Genomic DNA, 21,805 nt, shown 5'->3' with positions numbered 1-21,805 from the left:
GACAGATGAAAGAGGGGAGGGAGGGAGGAAGAAAGATGGATGGATGGATGGATGACTGCAAGAAAACCATCAAGCTCAGAAAGCACCAAGGGGAAGGAAGGAAGGAAGGAAGGAAGGAAGGAAGGAAGGAAGGAAGGAAGGAAGAAAGGAAAGAGGGGAAGGAAGGAAAGGAGAGGAAGGAAGGATGGGTAGAGGGAGGAAAAGGAAGGATGGGAGGGAGGGAGGGAGGGGCAAGCAAAATCATTAGAGAAAAGAGAGCACAAATTTACACCCCTTAGTGAAAAGCTAAAAACCAAAGTCTACATATGAACATCCTTTCTTCTTTAATGAGGATTTAATCAAGAGGGGCTTCAAAGGAGGCGCTGGAGAACTGAGCCACTTTTGCTTAATTCTACCAAGCTGTGATAAATCTCCCTCTCTAGGTCCTCTTCCTTCATCATCATCATCATCACCATCACACAGGAAATTACTCGGTAAGAAGCAGCACCCAACAGTATAGGTAGCTCTTGACTTATAACCAACTATTTGTTTAGTGACCGTTCGAAGTTACAACTGCGCTGGGGGAAAAAGGACTGTTTTTTCACATTTATGACCACTGCAGCATGTGATCAAAATTCGGAGGCTTAACAACTGGTTCACATGTATGACGGTCGCTGCATCCCGGGGTCAGGTGATCCCCCTTTGCGACCTTCCAAGAAACAAAGTCCATAGGGCTCATGTCACCGGTCAACAACTGCAGTGATTCACTTAACAACCGTGGCTAGAAAAAGGTCGTAACATGGGTCAAAACTCACTTAGTAACCATCTTGCTTAGCAACAGGAATTCTGAGCGCTCGATTGTGGTTATAAGCCGAGGACTACCTGTACCACAAAACTTTCTACCGGTATTCCTCAGTTAATAGCAGCAATAGCACTGAAGACTTATATACCGCTTTATAAAGCTTTACACCACTCTCTAAGCGATGTACATAGTCAGCCTATGCCCCCCCCCAAAAAAACAATCTGGGTCCATTTACCGACCTCATAAGGACGGAAGGCTGAGTCAACCCTTGAGCCGGTCAAGATCGAATGCCTGACAGTGGGCAGAGTTAGCCTGCAATGCTGCATTCTAACCACCAGGGCTCCTAATATCTGGGAGCAAAATTCCCAGCCACTACCTAATGCAGCTGTATAGAGTGACGCCACATGATTGCATCGCTTAGTGGCTGCCCACGTTACTGTCGTTAACCGAATCACCCCGTTCATCAGCCCAGGCACTCCAAGCCATTCCTGCCAGTCCCATGCCTCCCCTTCAACTGCCCCCATTTGCCCATCTCCTCCATAGCTCTGCCCTTTTGGCTGCCCTACACAGGGGCATACCTTGGTGGCACTGCCGGTGGCAGGCGTAAAGGGGGGCTGAAGTAGGGGCCTGAGTCCTTCAGAAGTCTCAGCCGGCTGCTGCCACCTGTCAGAACGTCGCAAAAAAGGATCACATGACCTCAGGACAATGCAACCGTCATAAATATGAAGCAGTTGCCAAGCATTTGAATTTGGGTCTCGTGGCCACAACGGTCGTTAAGTGTGAAAAACGGTCCCAAGTCGCTTTTTCCAGTGGCCTTGTAACTTCGAACAGTCACTAAATGGACTGCTGTTCAGTTGGGGAGCACCTGTAATTAATATTTTGGAAGGGGAGGGAGAGAAGGGAAAAGAGAGGAGGAAGGTAGGAAGGAGAAAAGAAAGGGGGGAAGGAAGGAGGGAAGGAAGGAGAGAAGGAGAGAAGGAAGGAAGGAAAGGGAGGAGGAAGTGAAGGAGGGAAGGAAGGAGGGAGGGAAGCAGGGAGGGAAGGAAGGAGGGAAGGAAGGAGAGAAGGAGAGAAGGAGGGAAGGAAGGAGGAAAGGAAGGAGAGAAGGAGAGAAGAAAGGAGGGAAGGAAGGAGGGAAGGAGAGAAGGAGAGAATTAGGGAGGGAGGGAAGCGGGAAGGAGGGAGGGAAGGAAGGAGGGAAGGAAGGAAGGAAGAAGAAGTAGAGAGTTGAGGAAGGAAGAAGTTGAGAGACCGCCTTCTGCCGATTACCTCCCTTCGACCGATTAGATCGCACAGACTGGGCCTCCTCCGAATTCCATCCGCCAGTCAATGCCGACTGGCGACTACACGGAGGAGAGCCTTTTCTGTTGCAGCTCCGACCCTGTGGAACGACCTCCCTGTCGAGATACGCACCCTCACCACCGTCCAGGCCTTCCGCACAGCCCTTAAGACCTGGCTATCCCAACAGGCCTGGGGATAGGTTTCCAATTTCACCCTGCCCGAGTGTTGAGTGTTGAATGCAAGTTGCGTTTTTATCATTTTATTTTATTCACATATTGTTTGTTTTTGCATTTCACCCCCTCCCTATGATTGTAAGCCGCCCTGAGTCCCCTCAGGGAAAAGGGCAGCCTATAAATCTTAATAAAATGAAATGAAAAAATGAAATGAAGTAGGATTGTTGTAAAATAAAATGGGTCTATGGGATGGTAAGAAAGCAATTTCAATTATATTGTCAATTGCAGGGGAGAAAAATTGTTACAAACACATATTAATAACAGTTATGAGATCATATAACTGTGAAAGTATATATGAGAAATAAAAATTTATTAAAAAATATATTTTGGCTTTAAGCACTTGAGAGGCTGCAACCTTAAACAATGTTGGACAATTCCACTGGCACTATGGTCAAGTCCTAAGCCAATCAAAGAATCTCCCCCCACGCCCCCAAAAAACCAAATCCCCTTGGAAAAACTTCTGGACAGGTAAGGTACCTGGTGCCTGCCCTCCTAGCAAACCAGTCAGGAATAAAATAAAATAAAAAAACTACTAAGGTAATTTGACTTTATTGGAAGGCAACCTGAACAGAACCTTCCAAGTCTGAAGGGACCAACTTTATTGATCCATTAGGGTGAGTCTCCCCTAAATTTCTTTTTCTGGCCATTAAGCAGACTATGGGCTCCTGCCTCTTTTATCTCTCTGTTTCACAGGCAGCCTATCCTCTCTTCTCTTTCCCAAGGTCATTCATACATTCTCTGTATACAATCACATAAAATAGACGTCAGCTTTGTCTACCAAAAGGATTCCATTCCTCAAAGGAATCAGTCACACTATCCACCGCCCTGGGAATTTTCAAATTGTAATTAACGTTTTAAAACCATTAGCATTATCTATTAAGTATCTCAGGTTTTTTCTTTTTTCTTTTACACAAGCAGCTCTTTGGACACGCCACAGTTAAAAGGTTTAAAAGTATTTATTTCCCCGTGAACAAATGTAATGAATTGCCTGGGTTTTAAAGTGTTTACAAGCGGTTTAATAATAATTTCGAAGTGATGCTTCTTCTTTTTTTTTAAAGTACTTTAGCTGTATTAAAGCATGCTTTCTGCTCGTTCAGAATTTCAGTTCAAATAGTTCCGGATGATGGAAAGGTGTTTCTGAGAAATTTATACAGCGCAGGAAATTAAGATAGCAATTTTTTTTTTTTTTGGTATTTGTTGGTTTGATTTACTAAACAGAAGTCAGATAAATGTGGCAAATTAGATTGCAATCTATTTGGGACACGACTTGGGATTTGGAGGAGAGCAATTAATTAGGCCGCCTCTGCCAAGAATTTCTCTCATTTTCTTAAATATCAATCTCTGTATCTGGTAATGGTGAATCCTTTAAGTTAGTTATGCAAAGCACGGCAAAAAAGCTTTCCTTGGTCCAAACTGAATCAACTATCTATCGACCGCATATTCTTGCATTTTAATAATTTGTAAGATGGGGAGATATGTCTACAGCCACATTTTTGCATAACTTCATCAACTCAAATCTTTCCTTGTCGGATGTTACCTCGAATAGCTTAGCCCTTCTGTGATAGGAAACATCTTCAAAGCCTTTTGCAGGTAGTCCTCGGCTTACGACCACCACTGAGCCCAAAATTTGTGTCACGACCTTTCTTCCACAGTTAGTAAGGGAATCGCTGCAGTTGTTCAATTAGTCACACGGTCGCAACTATGAGTCAGTGGCCAATCACCTCAATTTTGAGCATCTGATCACGGGGATGTGGCAATGGCTGTGTGAAAAATGACACCTTTTCCAGGGACGTTGAAACTTTGAATGGTTACTAAGTGGATTGTTGTAAATCGAGGACTACCTGTACCTAAAGGCGAATAACGCTTCTCTCTTACAATGGTGGAAAGCAGCAGCAAACAGGTTGTGCGTGGGCCGAAGCCCTGGGCGCCCATCAACACAGCCGCATCGACCTCACAAAAGACAAGGCTGCTTTAATGATCTGAAGAGTCCAAACACCGCACAGCCAAGTTGACGTTCTTATTCAAACGGCAAAGACTCCATTCCCTAAAAAGAGCACACTTTCATTTTATTTTTTAAGAAACCGCTTCCCTTCTCTGAAAGCTATTTATGGTTTGAATGGGGCCCTTTTCTGCAAGCTTGCAAACCAGGTTAAAAAAAAAGACGGATGGCGGGTCAGCTAACCATCGCATTCCGCCCTGGAGATCTTTCTGTCAATGATTTGACATCTGGAGCTGTCAATAGCGTCAGAGTTCAGGGCTTTTTCGCTGGTATCCATTCTGTATTTGGGAAAGGACTCAAATCAGATAATCACGAGAAATTCTCTTCCAAGCGTGCGCAAGGGCCTCTTCCAACAACTGTGCATCAAGTTACACAAGGAGAGAGAGAGAGGGAGGGAGGGAGGGATGGAGGGAGGGAGGGAGAAGGGGAGAGAGAGAGAGAGAGAGAGAGAGAGAGAGAGAGAGAGAGAGAGAGAGAAGACAATGTTGTCGCCTTGAAATTAAAATCTCCATAGGTTTCAGTACAGTTGTGCACTGCTTTGGACTGAATTCCAAAAAGGGGGCTTTGAAGCAAAAACTACCCTTTAAAGCAGCCACATCTTTTCCCACAGCTGTCCCTCTACACCTGCCCTTGTGATTCCGGGAAAACACACTGAGGTTTCTTTCTTCAGCTGAACACCAGGCAACTGCTTCGTCCTAATATTTATTTCTTTTATCAAACACTGTCAAAAGCCAGTCGAATCCTCGGCCCTTTAAAGTAGTTTTAGTTACCATTACGGTTTCTAGAAGAGCCTGCATCCTTCCTTAGCTTTAAATGGCCACAAAAATCTTCCATCTTTCAAAGCAACTGCTCTCTTTTGCCACATGAGACGGCAACAAACTCCCTCTCAAATCACTATGATATTCAATTGTTTTAAAAAGGAAATCTACTCACCAGGCAAGGGCAGTCCCGTGACATCTAAACTACCCCTCGCATCCAAGCACAGTGTATTATTTTTCCTCTTAGACCCCAAAGGCACAGGTAGTCCTCAACTTACGACCTCAATTGACCCCAAAATTCCTGCTGCTAAGCGTGACATTTTTCGAATGAGTTTTGCCCCATTGCTTTTTTTTTTCTGCCAGCGTTGTTCAGTGAATCACTGCAGTTGTTTAGTTATTAACGTGGTAGCTAAGTTGTTGATAAGCGGATCTGGCATTGCTTGTCAGAAGGTCGCAAAAGGGGATCACGTGCAGTGACTTGGGACACTGCAACGGTCATAAGTATGAGTCGGTTGTCAAGCCTCTGAATTTTGATCATATGAACCTGAGGATGCTGCAATGGTTGCAAATGAGAAAAAATGGTGGTTATTGAAAATTATGATTATGAAAAATCATAACTCCCCCTTTTTCCCCCAAAGACCCAGTAACTTTGAATGGTCACTAAATGAATTGTGGTAAATCGAGGACGACTTATAAAACCCCCAAATGCTTCACCCGCCTAACAAACGGGCCCGCTTAGGAACGGAGTTTTTTAACTCATGAAATCTACCCCGGGGATTTCGTCCACGTGTTGCTCGCTTGGGCCACACTGGGAGAGATGGGAGGAAATGCTGGATCTAGAAAATGCTAGTCCAAAGGGCCCACGAAAACACTACAATGCTTATCTTCCAAGAATCCACACTTCAGCCTGCTTGAAAATAAACTGCCCCACATGATGCACATTGCAGAAGCCACAACAAAAGTGCATTTTAGGGTGGGGAAAAATCCCTTGTAAAAAAAAAAATGCAGCGGGAAGTGGATTGTTTGGAGAAGGGGTGCAGAAAATGCCAGCAGCTGCAGTTAAAGCTTCTCTTTTCATTTGTGTGTGTGTGAGAGAGAGAGGGGGGGAGAGAGAGAGAGAGAAATGATGACAGCAAAGTCCTGCTTTAAATCATTTCAATACTTGTATTACATTTGAGGCAAAAAATAAATAAAAATCAGAACGTCACGTACTCAACCTAACGCTCAAGGGAAGCCTCGTCGGGCAGAGGTACTTTTCTTGAACAAATATCCAAAAGTTCTTAACCATGAAAATGGGAGAAGAATAATCTGTTGTGTTTCTACAGAAATGTCTCTTCCGCGCAACCCCCCCCCTTAACTAGGGTCTGATAAGCACCTAGCCCCCTAAACGGGCTCTGTAACAGCATCAAATGACTCCAAATCATTAAAAAAATGACATGACCAATTTTTAACACTGTCGCAGCCATCCCGGTGGTCATGTGATCAAAATTCAAATACTTGGCAACTGACTCGTATTGCAATGTCCCGGCGTCATGTGATCCGCTTTTGCGACCTTCTGACAAGCAAAGTCAATGCGGAAGCCGGGTTCACTTAACAACCGTGCGACTAATTTAACAACTGCAGGGATTCACTTAACAACTGCAGCAAGAAAGGTCGTAAAACGGGGCAAACCTCGGGTTAAAAAATGTCTCACTCAGTAATAAAAATGCTGGGCTCAATTGTGGTCATAAGTCAAGGACATCTATAGAATTGACTACAGTATATAGAATACTGATAGAATATTGTAATTAGATTGACTGATTGATTGATTGATAGATTGATGGATGGATGGATGGATGGATGGATGGATGGATGGATATACAGATGATTTAGATCAGTGTTTCTCAACCTTGGCAACTTGAAGATGTCCGGACTTCAACTCCCAGAATTCCCCAGCCAGCATTCACTGGCTGGGGAATTATGGGAGTTGAAGTCCGGACATCTTCAAGTTGCCAAGGTTGAGAAACACTGATTTAGATAGATTAGATAAATAGATTAGATGGATGGATGGACAGACAGACTTGATCAAAGTGTAGCAGTTACAGATAGTCCACAATTTATGACCAGAATTAAGACCAGAGCTTTCAACGTGGTTGTTAAGCAAGTTGTGGCCAGTTTGCCGCAGTCATTAAATGGATCTGGCTTCCCTCATTGACTTGTGGCTTGTGGGACACTCTCTGGGAATGTCACAAATGGCAACACGCAACACTGGGATGCGGCCATCACTGTAAATAAACACTGGTTTCTGATCACATGACCTCAAGGTCATAAGTGGGAGGACTTTTTCCACTGCTGCCGTAACTTCGGCTGCTGAACGAACAGGTCCCGTATACAGAGAGAGCCAGGCCACTGGATTTCATGAAGTCCAGAGGTTATTAAAGTTGACACTCCGTAAGTTAACCAGGACAGCATAAACCACCAGTGAAAACTTGGCCTTTGCACGGCCATTAAAAGAGAAACGACTCCTTGTATACTTTTGACATCTGATGATTAAGTAGTAAACACACTATTCTTCCAGAAAAAGAGAGAGGGAACGAGAACGCTCATAAATAAGACCGGCTCGCTACAATTACGGCAAATATTTATCACGTGTAGAGGAAACGGAGTGGCCCAACGTCTAGAACACCCCGAGTTTCATCAAAGACGGAGTGGCCCGTTTTTTAAGAATGTGCAGTAAGCCCGGTTTCATTTAGCCACGGAAAGATAATGCCGTACCAAGGATAGGATGTTCTCTCTCTCTCTCTTTCAAAGGAGCAGAACTTGAAATATGGCAGGTACAGGAGGAGGAGGAGAAGGGGGGGGGGAAGTAATGAGAACATAGCATGCCCGGAGGGTACTTGAGAAATAAAGTTCATAAGGATTTTATTCTCTCTTATTTTGTAAGTGTAATACCATCCTTCAAATTCATTTTACTACCGGTGCTTACAGCTGCCAGGAATGGGGGAGGGGAAAAAAACCACGCTGGGACACTTCAGATGGTTGTTAGCGGAAGAGAGATAAGATATCGTAAGATGAGGAATCTGCGGGAACCAGCTGGACACGGCTCGTCCTTGACTTACGATGATTCCTTTAGTCACAGTTCAAAATCACAACGGCCCGGGGAAAAGGTGACATGGCCGCGTCTCACACTTACGACTGCGGCAGAATCCCTGTGGTCACATGATCAAAATTCAAGACGCTTGGCACCTGGCTCGTATTTATGACGGTCGCAGTGTCCCAGGGGTCACGGGATCCCCTTTTGTGACCTTCTGACAGGCGAAGTCAATGGGGAAGACGGATTCACTTAACAACGGCAGCAAGAAAGGTTGTATAAGGGGAGGAAATTCAATTAACAAATGCCACGCTTAGCAATGGGAATCTGAGACTCAATTGGCCCAGGAAATCAGCAAGGCAGACTCCATTTTTACCGCACCACAAAATGATTTTGCAACCGGAAAGGGGGGGGGGGGAGGTAACCAAGCGTCTAAACTTGGAAGGGATTAAATCTACCACCGTCATCTACCCTGTTCCGGCAATATTATCCCAGTTGACGTCATTCTTACTGCAAGATGCACATCCTGAAACCTTATATAGAGCCAGTCATGTGGACGGTCAGAAATAACGAATTAAAGGCATCAAAAGCGGCGACTCGAAATTATTCTTTTAAAAAAACGTTTGCTGGATAAGCAGAGATGACATTCTCAACGTTGGGGAAAGTTCTGAACGGCCTTCCCCATCCTATCACTTTAATCTCCTAATACTCATCTGTACGTTATTCACGGAGGTAGGGAGTTGGGAGGCAGAGCCATGCAAGTTAGCATTAACGTTAGGTAAAATGTGCACTTGAGGGCGATTCTATTCACTGCCAAAGTTGATGGCGGGTATTAAAAGTAGAGTAATCTTTTTTTTCGGTCCTAGCCAAGATCAGAAACAAGACGACAACATTCTTCATAAGGTGATGCAAAAGCCTGTAAAATCAAAACGTGTGTATGTGTGTATATATATAGATGATAGATAGATAGATAGATAGATGATAGATGATAGATAGATAGATTAGAGAGAGAGGAGAGAGGGAGATGAGAGAGGGAGAGGAGAGGAGAGGAAAGAGAGACAGAGACAGAGAGAGATATGAGCCCGGATTTTTAATCTCAGAAATAAGCACCACCTAGTTGTTACAAGGGCTCTACTATTACGTCCCTCAGGATGAAGTCTGGACCCATCTTGCCCCTAAAGTCGTCTTGCCTTTTATCACTTTAGAAGTCGGGATGCAACCAAAAAGCAGCTCGGGTGATAACTGACAACTCGGCAAATGATGTAGGTGGATTCGTGTCGTCAGACAGAGGAGGACCATTCCACAGCTGAATAAAGCCCCTAACATTTAACCCCTTAAAAGGTTTTCCTTTACCAACTTCTTTTTTTAAAAAGCCATCAAGTGAGCAGTCAAATGTGCTACCTCGATCTGTATTTCTCTTTTAAAGGAATCTCCTAATATTTCCATTACAGATTATCTCCAGCAGTACATCACTACCCCCTTGTGGATAGGAGCTAGAAGCAGTGGATTCCGAATCCCCAAAAACTATATTCTTTGGGGGCAATTCTCACCTGGAACGTCCACCATTTACCTGTTTCACCCACAAAAGCTGAGGATGACCTGCCCCTACGTTCATCCAAAGACCGACTTGCACTCTCACCAGTCTCAATTCTTACACCGGAGTTTCATACGTTTGGAAGAACGCAACAAAAATGCCTCCATTTATCTAAAACCCTAAAAAAAAGGTAGGGCTCTGTTTATTGACTGTGTGCCGAGAAAGTACGTCATTTTAACAGGAAGCTTTGCATTCCTATCAAAGCTTATCTCTAAAATGGACTCGGGACCAAACTGATGTGAATTAGAGTGCATGACAAATTCATTTTATAAAGCTCCCCCCTTCCTGCCCCCGGTATTTTCTTCGGTGAAACGACAACACTTCTCAGGGTTTTTTTAAAAAAAAGAAATAATTTTTTTCCAATATCCAAAACAAACAGACTTCAAGTCCACAGCCGCTTATGACTTTCACAGCCCAGCTATATATTTTTTTTTGCATTTGATGGCCCATCGGCTATCTTGACCTTCTCTAGCCCCATCATCTCCAGCAGAAATAGAGGCCAGGAGGTTGTGCGATGAGTACGATGTCCCCACCGTATTGTTTTCATTACCACCTTCCTGGTTATTTCCAGTCCTCTCTCAAACGCTCTAAAAACGTCTTGGGTCGACGCGTCTCCTGAATTGGGGAAAGAGTGGAGCCTCCTCCTCCTTCACCAACGCTCGGTGCAAATGTTTTGTAGGACAGGCGGCGGCGACTCACGCAAACATGTTCAGGAAGATGTTATAAATACACAGCGCTGCCCCGTAGGTGAGACGAAAGGAGGCATGCAAGGACAAATACGAGCCTTGGATTGAGCCCATCTATGACGACGAACATTTACTAGGGGAGGGGGGTGTTGTTTTTCCCCCACCTCTTTAACTTTGGAGATGGAAATATTGCTCAATGGGGCAACCTCTGTGTCCCCACTGAAAAGCACAAGAAGATGAATTTTTCACCGTTTTTTTAAAACATTTCGGAAACGAAGCATTCACCACCTCCCAGGCCCTTTCGGACAGGATCTAGTACGGGAAGTATGAAAAAAGAGGCAGGGGTGGGTGGCTAACAACCTTTCTTAAGTTTCTCTGAGGAGCAGCGTCACGTGTGAAATTGCCTTGCGCCAGGCTAGTCCTTCAACTCATCTCTTATGTTCTCGCACTGGCGAAAAACATCCAGTCTTCTGCCTCCTTGAAATCTGCAAAGGCTTTCCCAGAAATCTCTTAGTAGCCGAAGGGATTCTTAACAGGTTTGTAGAGGGCAGGAACTCAAGGCAGGATTATCAACGTCTGGTTTTGGTTATTTTATTCGCTGGCTGGGGAATTCTGGGAGTTGAAGTCCAGACATCTTCAAGTTGCCAAGGTTGAAAAACACTGTTTTAAAAAAAGCTATACCTACGATGACAGCTCTCACCCTTTCCTTCCCCCGCCCCAGCCACGTCTGAAGGACCTGAACAAGCTGACTCCATACTCCCAGTGTGCAAGGATACCTTCGGGAAAGAGGTCCAACCCTCCATGTAAGACGTGGCCAAGACCACCGCTACCTTGCCAACAAGTGAGGTGCGCAACTAGACGCTACCTACGGCTCAGCAGCATTTAGGCCACACCGGCAAGGGTGGCTGGCATACGTGTGGGAGAACCAAGACCGTGGCGGCTCTCAGGGTGGCTGGGAAATGGAGGCGCCGCCGTGACCGTATATTGCTCCTCTCTCAACTATTTACAGCCAGAAACAAGAGGCAGCCGCAATAAAATCAGAGGGGTCGGTCCCTGTTCTCTTTAGGCTTGCGCTCTATGGACAGGGAGGCGGGGGAGGGAGGGAAGGAAGGAAGGTGTTAAATTGAAAGTACTGAATGTAGGCCAGTCATGATCCCAAAATCCTGTCTGGGTAGCTGTATACATATATATATATGCATGTGGGTGTATATATACGTGTATGCATTCGTGTGTCTGGATGGATACAGAGAAAGAGATGACAAGATACAGACAGGATATATGAATAGATTGATAGAAAGAGAGATGATAGAAAGAGAGATGAGAGAGATAGATGATAGACAGATAGATAGATAGAGATAGATAGATAGATAGATAGAGATAGATAGATAGATAGATAGATAGATAGAGATAGATAGATAGATAGATAGAGATAGATAGAGATAGATAGATAGATAGATAGATAGATAGATATGGATGGAAGTAGGTAGGTAGATGATAGAGATGATAGATGATAGACATAGAGAAAAATGAATGGATAGATGATACTGAGATTTATAGATGATAGATATGGACAATCAACACACACTATGCACACATCTACACGTACATCCATATATATGCACGTATGTATGCATCTACAAAACACGCACAAGGCTGCATCAATGTCAATTATTTCCTCTTCTCCATCTAGGAAGTCACGTCCAACCCCAGCTTATTCCTGCACAGCTCAGGCTTTTTTTTTGGGGGGGGGGGGCGGGGGGAGATGGCAGGCACAGAGCGCCAGGGACCCAAGAGAGTCTCAGAGGGATTTTTAAATCCAGAGAGGGACGTTTCCATCCCACTTTCCCTCTTCCCAGACCCAGCAGGCGCAGCGCCAGCAGGTAGCCCCCCCCTCCCTTCCCTCCCTCTCTGAGCCCCCCTCCCCAAAAAGACCCTCCCGTCTTCTTCTTCTTACCAGGAAGTGCCCTGCTTTCCCTCCTCCTCCACATTCACACCCCCTCCTAAAACCTCGGTGGGGGGAGGGGGACGTGCCCTTGAGGGTCAGGATGCTGAAAAGGGGGGAAAAATGAGGGAGGGGGTATTTCCCATTCCTCTCTTCCCCCCCCCTTCCCTCTCCATCCTCGGGTGACCCCTGCAGGCGGCATCCCACCCTCTCCTCAGCCAAAGGCAGGGGGGCAAGGAGCACTTAGTGGGGGAGGGGGAAATGGATGGGAGTGGGATCCCTCGCTCTTTGGTTGGGGGGGGGCGGTTTCCAACTACGAGGGAGACCCTTTCAATATCTCCCCCCCCCCCCCAGTCAACCCGGGAGGACTTTCTGGGCGGTGGGGGGGGAGGGGTTTGAAGAGGAGGAAGGAGGGTCTCTCGGTCGCCAGGCAACGACGCCGGGCCGCCCCCAACCCCTCCCGCGAGGGGGGGAAAGGAGGAGGGGCCTCTTCGCCGGCCCCGCCCCCTCCCCAGGAGGCGCCCCGCCGCGCCCCGCCCCTCCCAACTTTGGGGGGTCCCGAGGCCTCATAGCCCCCCCCTCCCTCCCTCGCACCACCACCCCCCCCCGCGAGGAAAGAGAAGGGCGGGAAGGCGAGGAGGAATAAGGAGTGAGGGAGGAGGCAATTCCGGAGGGGCCGCGCATGCGCGTTCCCGCCGGTTTTTCCCCCCTCACAGTCAGTCAGTCAGTCAGTCGGTCGGTTCGTCCCCCCCCCCCCCACTCAGAAGGCGGCCCCGGCCGGCTCCCTCAGCTCACCTTCCGGCTTGTTTTCGGCGGCCATTTCCCCTCCGCGCGCCACATCCTCCTCCGCCGCCTCCTCCTCGCGACCAGGATCCAGGCAGGCGCGCGCGCTGCTCCCGCCGCCGCCGCCGCCGCCGCCGCTGCTGCTGCTGTCGCCGCCTCTCCCGCTGGCCCCGCCCCTTCCTCTCCTCCGTTTCCGTTTCCGCTCCCGCCTTCCCCGGCGGCCCGTAGCTGGCTTTTCTTCCCTTTCGGCGGTTACGGGCGGGCGCCGCTTCCTTCGCGGAGGCCCTGCCTTCGCCGCCGCCGCCGGCCCGGTTTCCGCCGCCTTTTTTTTCGTCCTCCTCACGCTCCCTCACACACGCCCGCGGTGGCCATTGGCCGCTGGGCGGGATGGGCGTCGAGGTGAGCCAACCGGCACTGGGAGGAGGCGGGCGCGAGGAGAGGATGGTCCTTGACTGGCAAGCACGCCGGCTTATAGACGGGCGGTCTTGACAAGGGGGCGGGGCCGAGAGAAGGGGAGGCGTATCGGAAGCGCGAGGGCAGCTAGGATGAAAGGGGGAGGAGGCGCTTCTTTAGTGCCGAGCGAGGGACAGTAGCGAATCGGAGGCCGCGGAGGGAGAGCGACGGCGCGATGACAGCCGCCGGCGGCCAATAGGCGGCTGGAAGAGGCTCCGAAAGGCGGGAAGAAGTCAGTGACGCAAATAGCGGGGAGCACCGGTAGCGCGGCTCAGAGGAGGGAAGGGTGGAGAAGAGGAGGAGGGGGGGGGGATAGAAAGGAGAGCGCGAGCGCTCAGAGGGGCAGGGCGAAAAAAACCCAAAGGGCGATTTCATTGGCGCGGCCGCCTTGACAGGCAGCCGCGCCCTCCTCGGCCCGCTAACCCTAAACAAAGCTCCTGATTGGCCCAGACGCGAGGGAGCGGAGCTGCCACCTGGAAAGGGCCGGAGCGAAGCGGCGCCGCTGATTGGGCAGCGGCTTCTTCTTTTTCCCCGCCCACCCCCGCGGGATCCCGCCTCCCCTGGAATGCGAGTCTCGTGGCGGCCGGCGGACACGCGTGTCATTAGGAAGATTCCCCGGGATCCCCCTCTTTCAGTTGGAGGCTTGGGGGGAAAGAGATCGCGTCTTAGCGGCATTTTGCAGGGCGGTGCATCTTTCACAGCAAGGCCGGGGATGCACCTTTTGCAGCTGCACGCATTCCCGTTGCACGTGTGAACGCGTGAACGCATGTGGGTTTTCTCATTGAAACCCGTGTTTGTCCCTTATTATTATTATTTTATTTCAGATCATGCCTCTTTGCGACCACCCTGGACTCTAATTGCAAAATATGGTTAGCAAACCCTGCAGGATTAAAAAATTAATAATAACGGTGAAGACCCGAATTCTTGGGGCGGCTCTGATGATGAAGGGTCCCCTGGGGTGGGATCTATTTTTTTTCCCCAGCCAGCCTTGTCATGAACAACTCGGGGGTTCTGGGTCAAAGCTCTTGATTTGCTTAAATCAAGATACATTACATCAGCAGCCTTCCCACAGTCTATTAAGGAAGAAAAAGGGGGAATGAAATAGTCTGCTAAAACTCTTTTCGTGATTATAAAAAGAGCAAAATGTGACAAAGTTGGATTCCCCCACCTTCCAAAATAATCCCACATCAATGGAAGGGGGGGAATTTAAGGTACTCATAGAATAGAATAGAATAGAATAGAATAGAATAGAATAATGAAGATTGGATAAGATAGAATTAGAATAGAATACAGTAGAATAATGAAGATAGGATAGAATTAGAATAGAATAATGAAGATAGGATAGAATTAGAATAGAATATAGAAATAGAATAGAATAATGAAGATAGGATAGAATTAGAATAGAATAGAATAATGAAGATAGGATAGGATAGAATTAGAGTAGAATAGAATAGAAAATATGGAATAAAATAGAATAGAAAATATGGAATAGAATAGAATAAAGAAGATAGGATAGGTTAGAATTAGAGTAGAATTGAATAGAATAGAATGATAGGATACTATGGATAGAATATGATAGAATAGAATATAAAACATAGAATAGAATAGTTCATTTAGTGACTGTTTTTTCACACTTTACGACCATTGCAGCATCCCCAGGGCCACAGGATTAAAATTCAGATGCTCGGCAATTGACTCATACTTGTGACGGTTCCCGTGTCTGGTTCATGTGATTCCCTTTTGCAACCTTCTGACAAGCAAAGCCAGTGGGGAAGCCAGATCCACTTAACAACCGGGTTGCTGCAGTGATTCACTTACCAGCTGCGGCAGGAAAAGCTCGTGAAACGGGGCAAAGGCTACTTAACAACTGTCTCGCTTAGCAGCAGAAATGTTGGCCCTCCGTGTTGGTCGTAAATTGAGGACTAACTACAATCCGAAATGGTTGCGTAGCGGCGGATTAATATGGAACTAATTTTGAGTGACAAAATGCCATCAGAAAACATTTTTCGAACCTAAAAAAGGCGGAATTTGGCCTTTGTCGCTTTGAATGACACGTGTGATTTTTCTCATCTGGGTGTTTCTCTCGCCAAATTATCAAATAAATTAAGCGCAAACCGAGATTTTTCCAAATGATTGTCCTATTTCCCCTGTTGCCTTTTTAGAAGATCGCCGTAATTTGTTATCCGAAACTTGGTTGAAGTTTCCCCCCCTTCTAATGACATTTCCAATTCTTAATGAGTTTAGATTTTGCAATAGTGATTGCATAAATACCGACTGATTGCAGTTGGGACAATATATTGATCTTATAATTAGATCCTCTCTTTGTAATTCCCTCTTTGATAAACACAAATTTACCCTTGTTGCCTCTAACGGAATTAGTATCCCTAAAAGTTTGTAATTCAAACAGCTCCTTCTCTGACTTTAAGGAGGGCTGGGAAACCTTTCCCCACAACCCAAATATAATTTTTACAATGCAGTTTCTGTAGCAACAGCGTATCTCGCTTAACTTCCTATAGATTTCTACTCATTCCTTTCTTCATCGTCTTTAATAGATCCAGTGCCATGAAGCCTCCACAGCAATATTTAAATTATCCGTCTCCCAAACCTCCAGGTTTATAAGCCACATGGATAAAATCGAAAGAATGGGGGAATTTGCATAATATAAACTTTAATTTGTACTAGGTAACAGCAGCATATCGTGTCCGTCAGGTGATAGGACCAGTGAGCCTCCCGTTGTCAGTCGGAAGTCAGGCAGTTCCTACGTTGAAAAGGGAGGGAAGGAGAGGATGGAGGAAGGGAGGAAGGGAAGAAGGAAGGGAGGAGAAAGGAAGGAAGGAGGAAGGGAGAGAAGAGACAGGAAGGAAGAAGAGGAAGGAAAAAGGAAGGAAGGAGAGGATGGAGGAAGGAAGGAAAGAGACAGGAAGGAAGGAGGAAGGAAAGACAGGAAGGAAGGAGGGGATGGAGGAAGAGAGGAAGGAAGGAAAGAGACAGGAAGGAAGGGAAGGAAGGAAGAAAAGTGACAAGAAGGGAGGAAGGAGAGGATGGAGGAAGAGAGGAAAGAGACAGGAAGGAAGGAGAGGATGGAGAAAGGGAGGAAAGAAAAGAGGATGGAGGAAGGGAGAAAAGGAAGGAAGGAAAGAGACAGGAAGGAAGAAGAGGATGGAGGAAGGAAAGGAGAGGAAGGAGGAAGGAAGGGAGGAGAGGAGGGAGGAAAGAAGGAAAGAGGGAGGAAGGAGAAGGTAGAGAAAGGGAGGAAGGAAGAGACAGGATGGAGGAAGTGGGAATCCACAAGTTTTTAAAGCTATCCTGGAATTCTGGGAGTTGAAGTCCGCAGGCCTTCAAGTGCCCACGGTTGGAGACCCTTGCTCTAAAGCACCAGAACAGGCCGGAAGCCCCCTGTTTTTGCCCTTTGAACAAACGGTCGCAAATCGAGGACCCTCTGCCCTATCAAAACTGACTCCACAGCTCCTGGAGCCCATTCCTGCCTGCCCACAAGGCCCCCTTCCTCCCGATCCGTCTGTTCTTTTTTGGGGGGAGGGGGGGGAAAGACAGCAACCCCGTTCATGAGCTGGGGGAAAAAACCCAAGATGTCCCCTTCCCAAGGAGCTCCAAATTCACTTCCAGCAAACCCCTCGGAAGACCCCGTTCTGCTTGTCAACAATGCAGAGGGTTGATCTTCTCCAGCAGCTGAGGTGGAGCATCAATTATTTACCGAAGGAAGGCAGCTAAATCTTAAATATTTCAGCCTGAGAATCGTGCCTGGAAGAGGAAGAGAAGCAGAATTCATGGCCTTCCCTGCCTCGTCTCTTTCGTTGAGTTGATCTGCTCTACCAGATGTTGACGGACCCGTGTGGGGATGTGACCTTCTCCACAGTCTACATCACGGCCCGCATGAAGCTGCAGATGGGGTGCAGGGATGAACGATTGAGGGAGCCGGGTATTGTCCAGTACAATGAAGAAAAGGACTGGGGGGGGGGGGACGGACATGATAGCATCTTCCAGTATTTGAGGGGCTGCCGCAAAGAAGGAGGGGGTCAACCTCTTCTCCAAAGCACCTGAAGGCAGAAGAAGAAGCAACGGGTGGGAAATCATCAAGGAGAGAAGCAATGCTTTCTATTATTCTACTATGGTGGGAAAATACAGAGTTAGATGAGAGGTAGCCATAACAACATTCTTTCTAGAAAGCCAACGTCATCATCCTTTGTCTCCGCACCTCCTCTCCACCTGACCAGAACTGGATGGGTGGAAGCTGCCAGCGTGGCAGTGGATGATTGGACGATGTGATGGGCTTGTGGTGTGGGGGGCAAGATCTTGAACTTTCACCTGGGTGGGGAAAACCGGGAAGCTTTCAGATTCGGGTTTTCCCAGATGTGCCAACATGGCTGTCTTCATCAATGGGAACTTTGAGCAATGCTTTGCTTCTGACTCCGATTGACTTTCGGATGCTATTTGTAACCCTGACAAAACCTGGAATTAAGAAGAAACTTTCCAACAGTGAGGAAAATTAAGCAGTGGAAGGGCTTCCCACCAGAAGTTGTGAGTGCTTCATCTCTGGAGGTTTTTAAGAAGAGACTAGACAGCTGAAAAGGTCTCTCCTGCTTGAGCAGAAGGTTGGACTAGAACAGTGTTTCTCAACCTTGGCCACTTGAAGATGTCCGGACTTCAACTCCCAGAATTCCCCAGCCAGCGAATGCGGACATCTTCAAGTGGCCAAGGTTGAGAAACACTGGACTAGAAGACACCCCTCCCCCAGGTCCCTACCAAGTCTGTTATTCTGTCATTCCAGATCAACTAGCCAATGGAAGGGCTTGCCTCCTGGGGTCTTGAATGCTGCATCGTTAGAAGTCTTCAAGAAGAGACTGGATAGCCATTTGTCTGGAATTGTATAGGGGCTCTGCCTTCAGCTAGGGGTTGGACTAGAAGACCTCCAAGGTCCCTTCCAACCCTAGGATTCTGAGATGGATGGGTGGGTGGGTGAATGATAGATAGATGATAGATAGATAGAGAGAGAGAGAGAGATGGGTGGGTGGGTGGGTGGGTTAGGGTAGGGAGGGAGGGCGGGAGGGATAGATAGATAGATAGATAGATAGATAGATAGATAGATAGATAGATAGATAGATAGATAGATAGATAGATAGATGATAGATAGATAGATAGATAGATGATAGAGATAGATAGATAGATAGATAGATAGATAGATAGATAGATAGATAGATGATAGATAGATAGATAGATAGATGATAGAGATTAGATAGATAGATAGATAGATAGATAGATAGATAGATAGATAGATAGATAGATAGATAGATAGATAGATAGATAGAACAGAAAATCAGAGGAATGGGTGGGTGGGTGGGTGAATGGATGAAGAAGAATATGGATGGAGAGCAAGAATGAAAGGGAAAAGGAAGGGGGAAGGGAAAGAGGAAGGAAGATGAGAATGGGAAAAGGGAAGAAAGAAAGATAGGAGGATGAGAATGGGAAAAGGGAAGGAAAGAAGATAGGAAGATGAGAATGGGAAAGGGGAAGAAAGAAAGATAGGATGAGAATGGGAAAAGGGAAGGAAAGAAGATAGGAAGATGAGAATGGAAAAAGGGAGGGGAAAAAGAAAAAAGATAAGGAAGGAAGATAGAACGATGAGAATGGAAAAAGGGAAGAAAGGAAGATAGGAAGATGAGGATGGGAAAAGGGAAGAAAGAAAGATAGGAAGATGAGAATGGGAAAAGGGAAGAAAGAAAGAGAGGAAGGTGAGAATGGGAAAAGGGAGGGAGGGAAGGAAGGAAGGGAAACAATGATGGGGAAGTGCCAAGGCCTTGAATCTCAGCCTTCTGACTCAATCCTCCTGTCTGAATGGCTCTCAGCGTTTCCTGGAAACCACCTTTTTCTGTTTGCCTGGCAACCGAGGAGGAAGGAAGCGTCTTCAGGTGTGGGATGGATCGATCCCCTCGGCTTTTCTGTAGCCACAAGGATTATTTCCTCGGGCCAAAAAGACCAACAATTAAGGACACACACACACACACACACACACACCAGCCCTTTCCACAATAACATCAGACAGGTGGCAGAGTCAGGGGTGTGTGTGAAATCCCCCCCCCCAAATAGAAGAGGAACATTTTGGAAGGAGAGGCTCACTTGTTGATAATCCCTTGGGGGGAAATTTATTGAACTGTCTCTGCTGTCCGAGAGTCGCCACCATCCTTAACCCAGGAATATTCTCAATTTTCTTTCCAAAATCCTCTCTGGGTAACCTCTCATGCCCTTCCTGAACCCATCCCTCCTCTCCTCCTCCTCCTCCTCCTCCTCCTCCTCCTCCTCCTCCTCCTCTTCCTTTTTTCCTCTTCTTTCTCCCCTCTTTTTTTTTTTAAACGTTTTTTTTTCTTTTTAATCTCTCACATACATTTACAGGTATACATTCTCATACTTCTTATTATATTTTATCACATTTATACGTTTGTTTTTTCTAGATAAAGAGTTAAAATATACGTATCCGGGATTGCCTTGCTTACCCTACTTTTCCTTCCTTTTTCTACTTCCCTCCCTTCTTCCTTCCTTCCTCCTCTCCTTTCCCTTTCCTTCTTCCTCTTCCTCTCCCCTACTCCTCCTTTCCCCTTCCGCTTCCCACCCTCTCTCCTTCTCTCCCTATTCCCTCCTCTCCTTTCCTCTTTCTTCTTTCTCTCTCCTTCCCCTCTCTCTTTCTCTCTTCCCTTCTGCAACCGGAGAACGAAGGAGAAATTTCCTGGCAGGGAAGGAATTTAAATTTTTTTTTTATTTTTCCAACAAACCCACCTACCCACCCCCTTTTTTGGGGGGGCTACAATGGAGATGCGACTGTCTAACGTTCCATCCGTCCGGCTGTCTCGCCGCTGAAAAATCCCGATTTGTTTTCCACCCATCAATATTTGATCGGGGGGGGGGGACGACGTATTTTTTCCTAAATTGGAATGTGGGACTATAAAAGGGGGAGGGGGGGAAATCTCTTCCCGCAGGGGAAGAAAAAAAGGGGGGTGCATTAAACCAAGCCACCCACCCACAGAAGAGTTTTAAAATGTCAGGTATCCCTCCAGGCCGTGGGAAGGCAAGACAGATGAGGGAGTGAAAGGTAACCCAGTTCCAATTTCCCACAGAAATTAATCCGAGGCGGCGAAAGGCTTTTTTGCGGTGGCCAGGAATCTGATTTAATGCTTCTGGGGCCCTGGATGGAGTTTCCACCCACCCCCCCTTTTTTTTTCTTTTTGGGTTTTAACTGTGATCAACTCCCACAAGCACTTAGGTTGTGCAAAGAATTAATTTCCTTTCGTTGGTTCCTTCTCTCCAAATCGGATTCTGGAAACGGGCTTGTGTGTAGGGGGTTTGTGTCTCCCAGGGGTTGCAAGCAGGATCTTCAGCCTAGCAGGGATTGGCGTGGGGTGGGGGTGGGAGGGAAGGGGTGTCCCTGTAGGAGGGTCTGTGCGGCCGGGGGGGGGGGGCTAAGCCCTCTCTGCTTTTTTTTTGCAATCCCTGGCTTGCTTTCAAATGGAGACAAACTCCCCCCCTATCTCTCTCTATCTCTAGATGGAAGGGAGAGAAAGAAGTAATGGAGGGAGAAAAGGAAGGAAGGAAGGAGAGAGAGAAAGAGAAAGCAGAGGAAGGAAGGAAGGAAGGAAGGAAGGAAGGAAGGAAGGAAGGAGAGAGATAGAGAGAAGGCAGAGAAGGAAGCAAGAAGACAGAAGGCAGAGAGAAGGAAGGAAGGAAGGAAGGAAGGAAGGAAGGAAGGAAGGAGAGAGATAGAAGGCAGTGAGAAGGAAGGAAGGAGAGAGAGATAGAAAGAAAGCAGAGAGAAGGAAAGAAGGAAGGAAGGAGAGAGATAGAGAGAAAGCAGAGAAGGAAGCAAGAAGACAGAAGGCAGAGAGAAGGAAGGAAGGAAGGAAGGAGATAGAAGGCAGTGAGAAGGAAGGAAGGAGAAAGAGAGATAGAAAGAGAAAGCAGAGAAAAGGAAGGAAGGAAGAAAGGAGAAAGGCAGAGAGAGAAGGAAGGAGAGAGAGATAGAAAGAGAAAGCAGAGAAAAGGAAGGAAGGAGAAAGATAGAAGGCACAGAGAGAAGGAAGGAAGGAGGAAAGAGAATGGGGGAAGAAGGAAGGAAGGAAAGGAAGGAAGAGAGACAGACAAAAGAGGGGAGGGGAGGAAAGAAGGAAGAAGGTTGGATGGATGGATGACTAATGATGTTACCTAGTTGAGTAATGAAACAA

The 21,805-nt window shown here is 46.9% G+C and overlaps 1 protein-coding gene across 1 annotated transcript in view; it reads right to left on the bottom strand.

Annotated features, from left to right (window-relative positions):
* Positions 1–13,473, bottom strand: part of LOC116518656 (probable U6 snRNA-associated Sm-like protein LSm4) — a gene marked incomplete at its 5' end in the record, with an annotated part of 46,171 nt that extends 32,698 nt beyond the window's left edge. The window contains one exon of the mRNA XM_032232171.1: positions 13,140–13,473. Coding sequence (XP_032088062.1) covers positions 13,140–13,473 — 334 coding nt within the window. The remainder of the gene's footprint in view (positions 1–13,139) is intronic.
* Between the last annotated feature and the right edge of the window lie 8,332 nt (positions 13,474–21,805).

The sequence above is a fragment of the Thamnophis elegans genome, chromosome 15 (assembly GCF_009769535.1).
Source record: "Thamnophis elegans isolate rThaEle1 chromosome 15, rThaEle1.pri, whole genome shotgun sequence".
Taxonomy (NCBI): Eukaryota; Metazoa; Chordata; class Lepidosauria; order Squamata; family Colubridae; genus Thamnophis; species Thamnophis elegans.
This window is presented reverse-complemented; position numbering and strand designations above follow the sequence as displayed.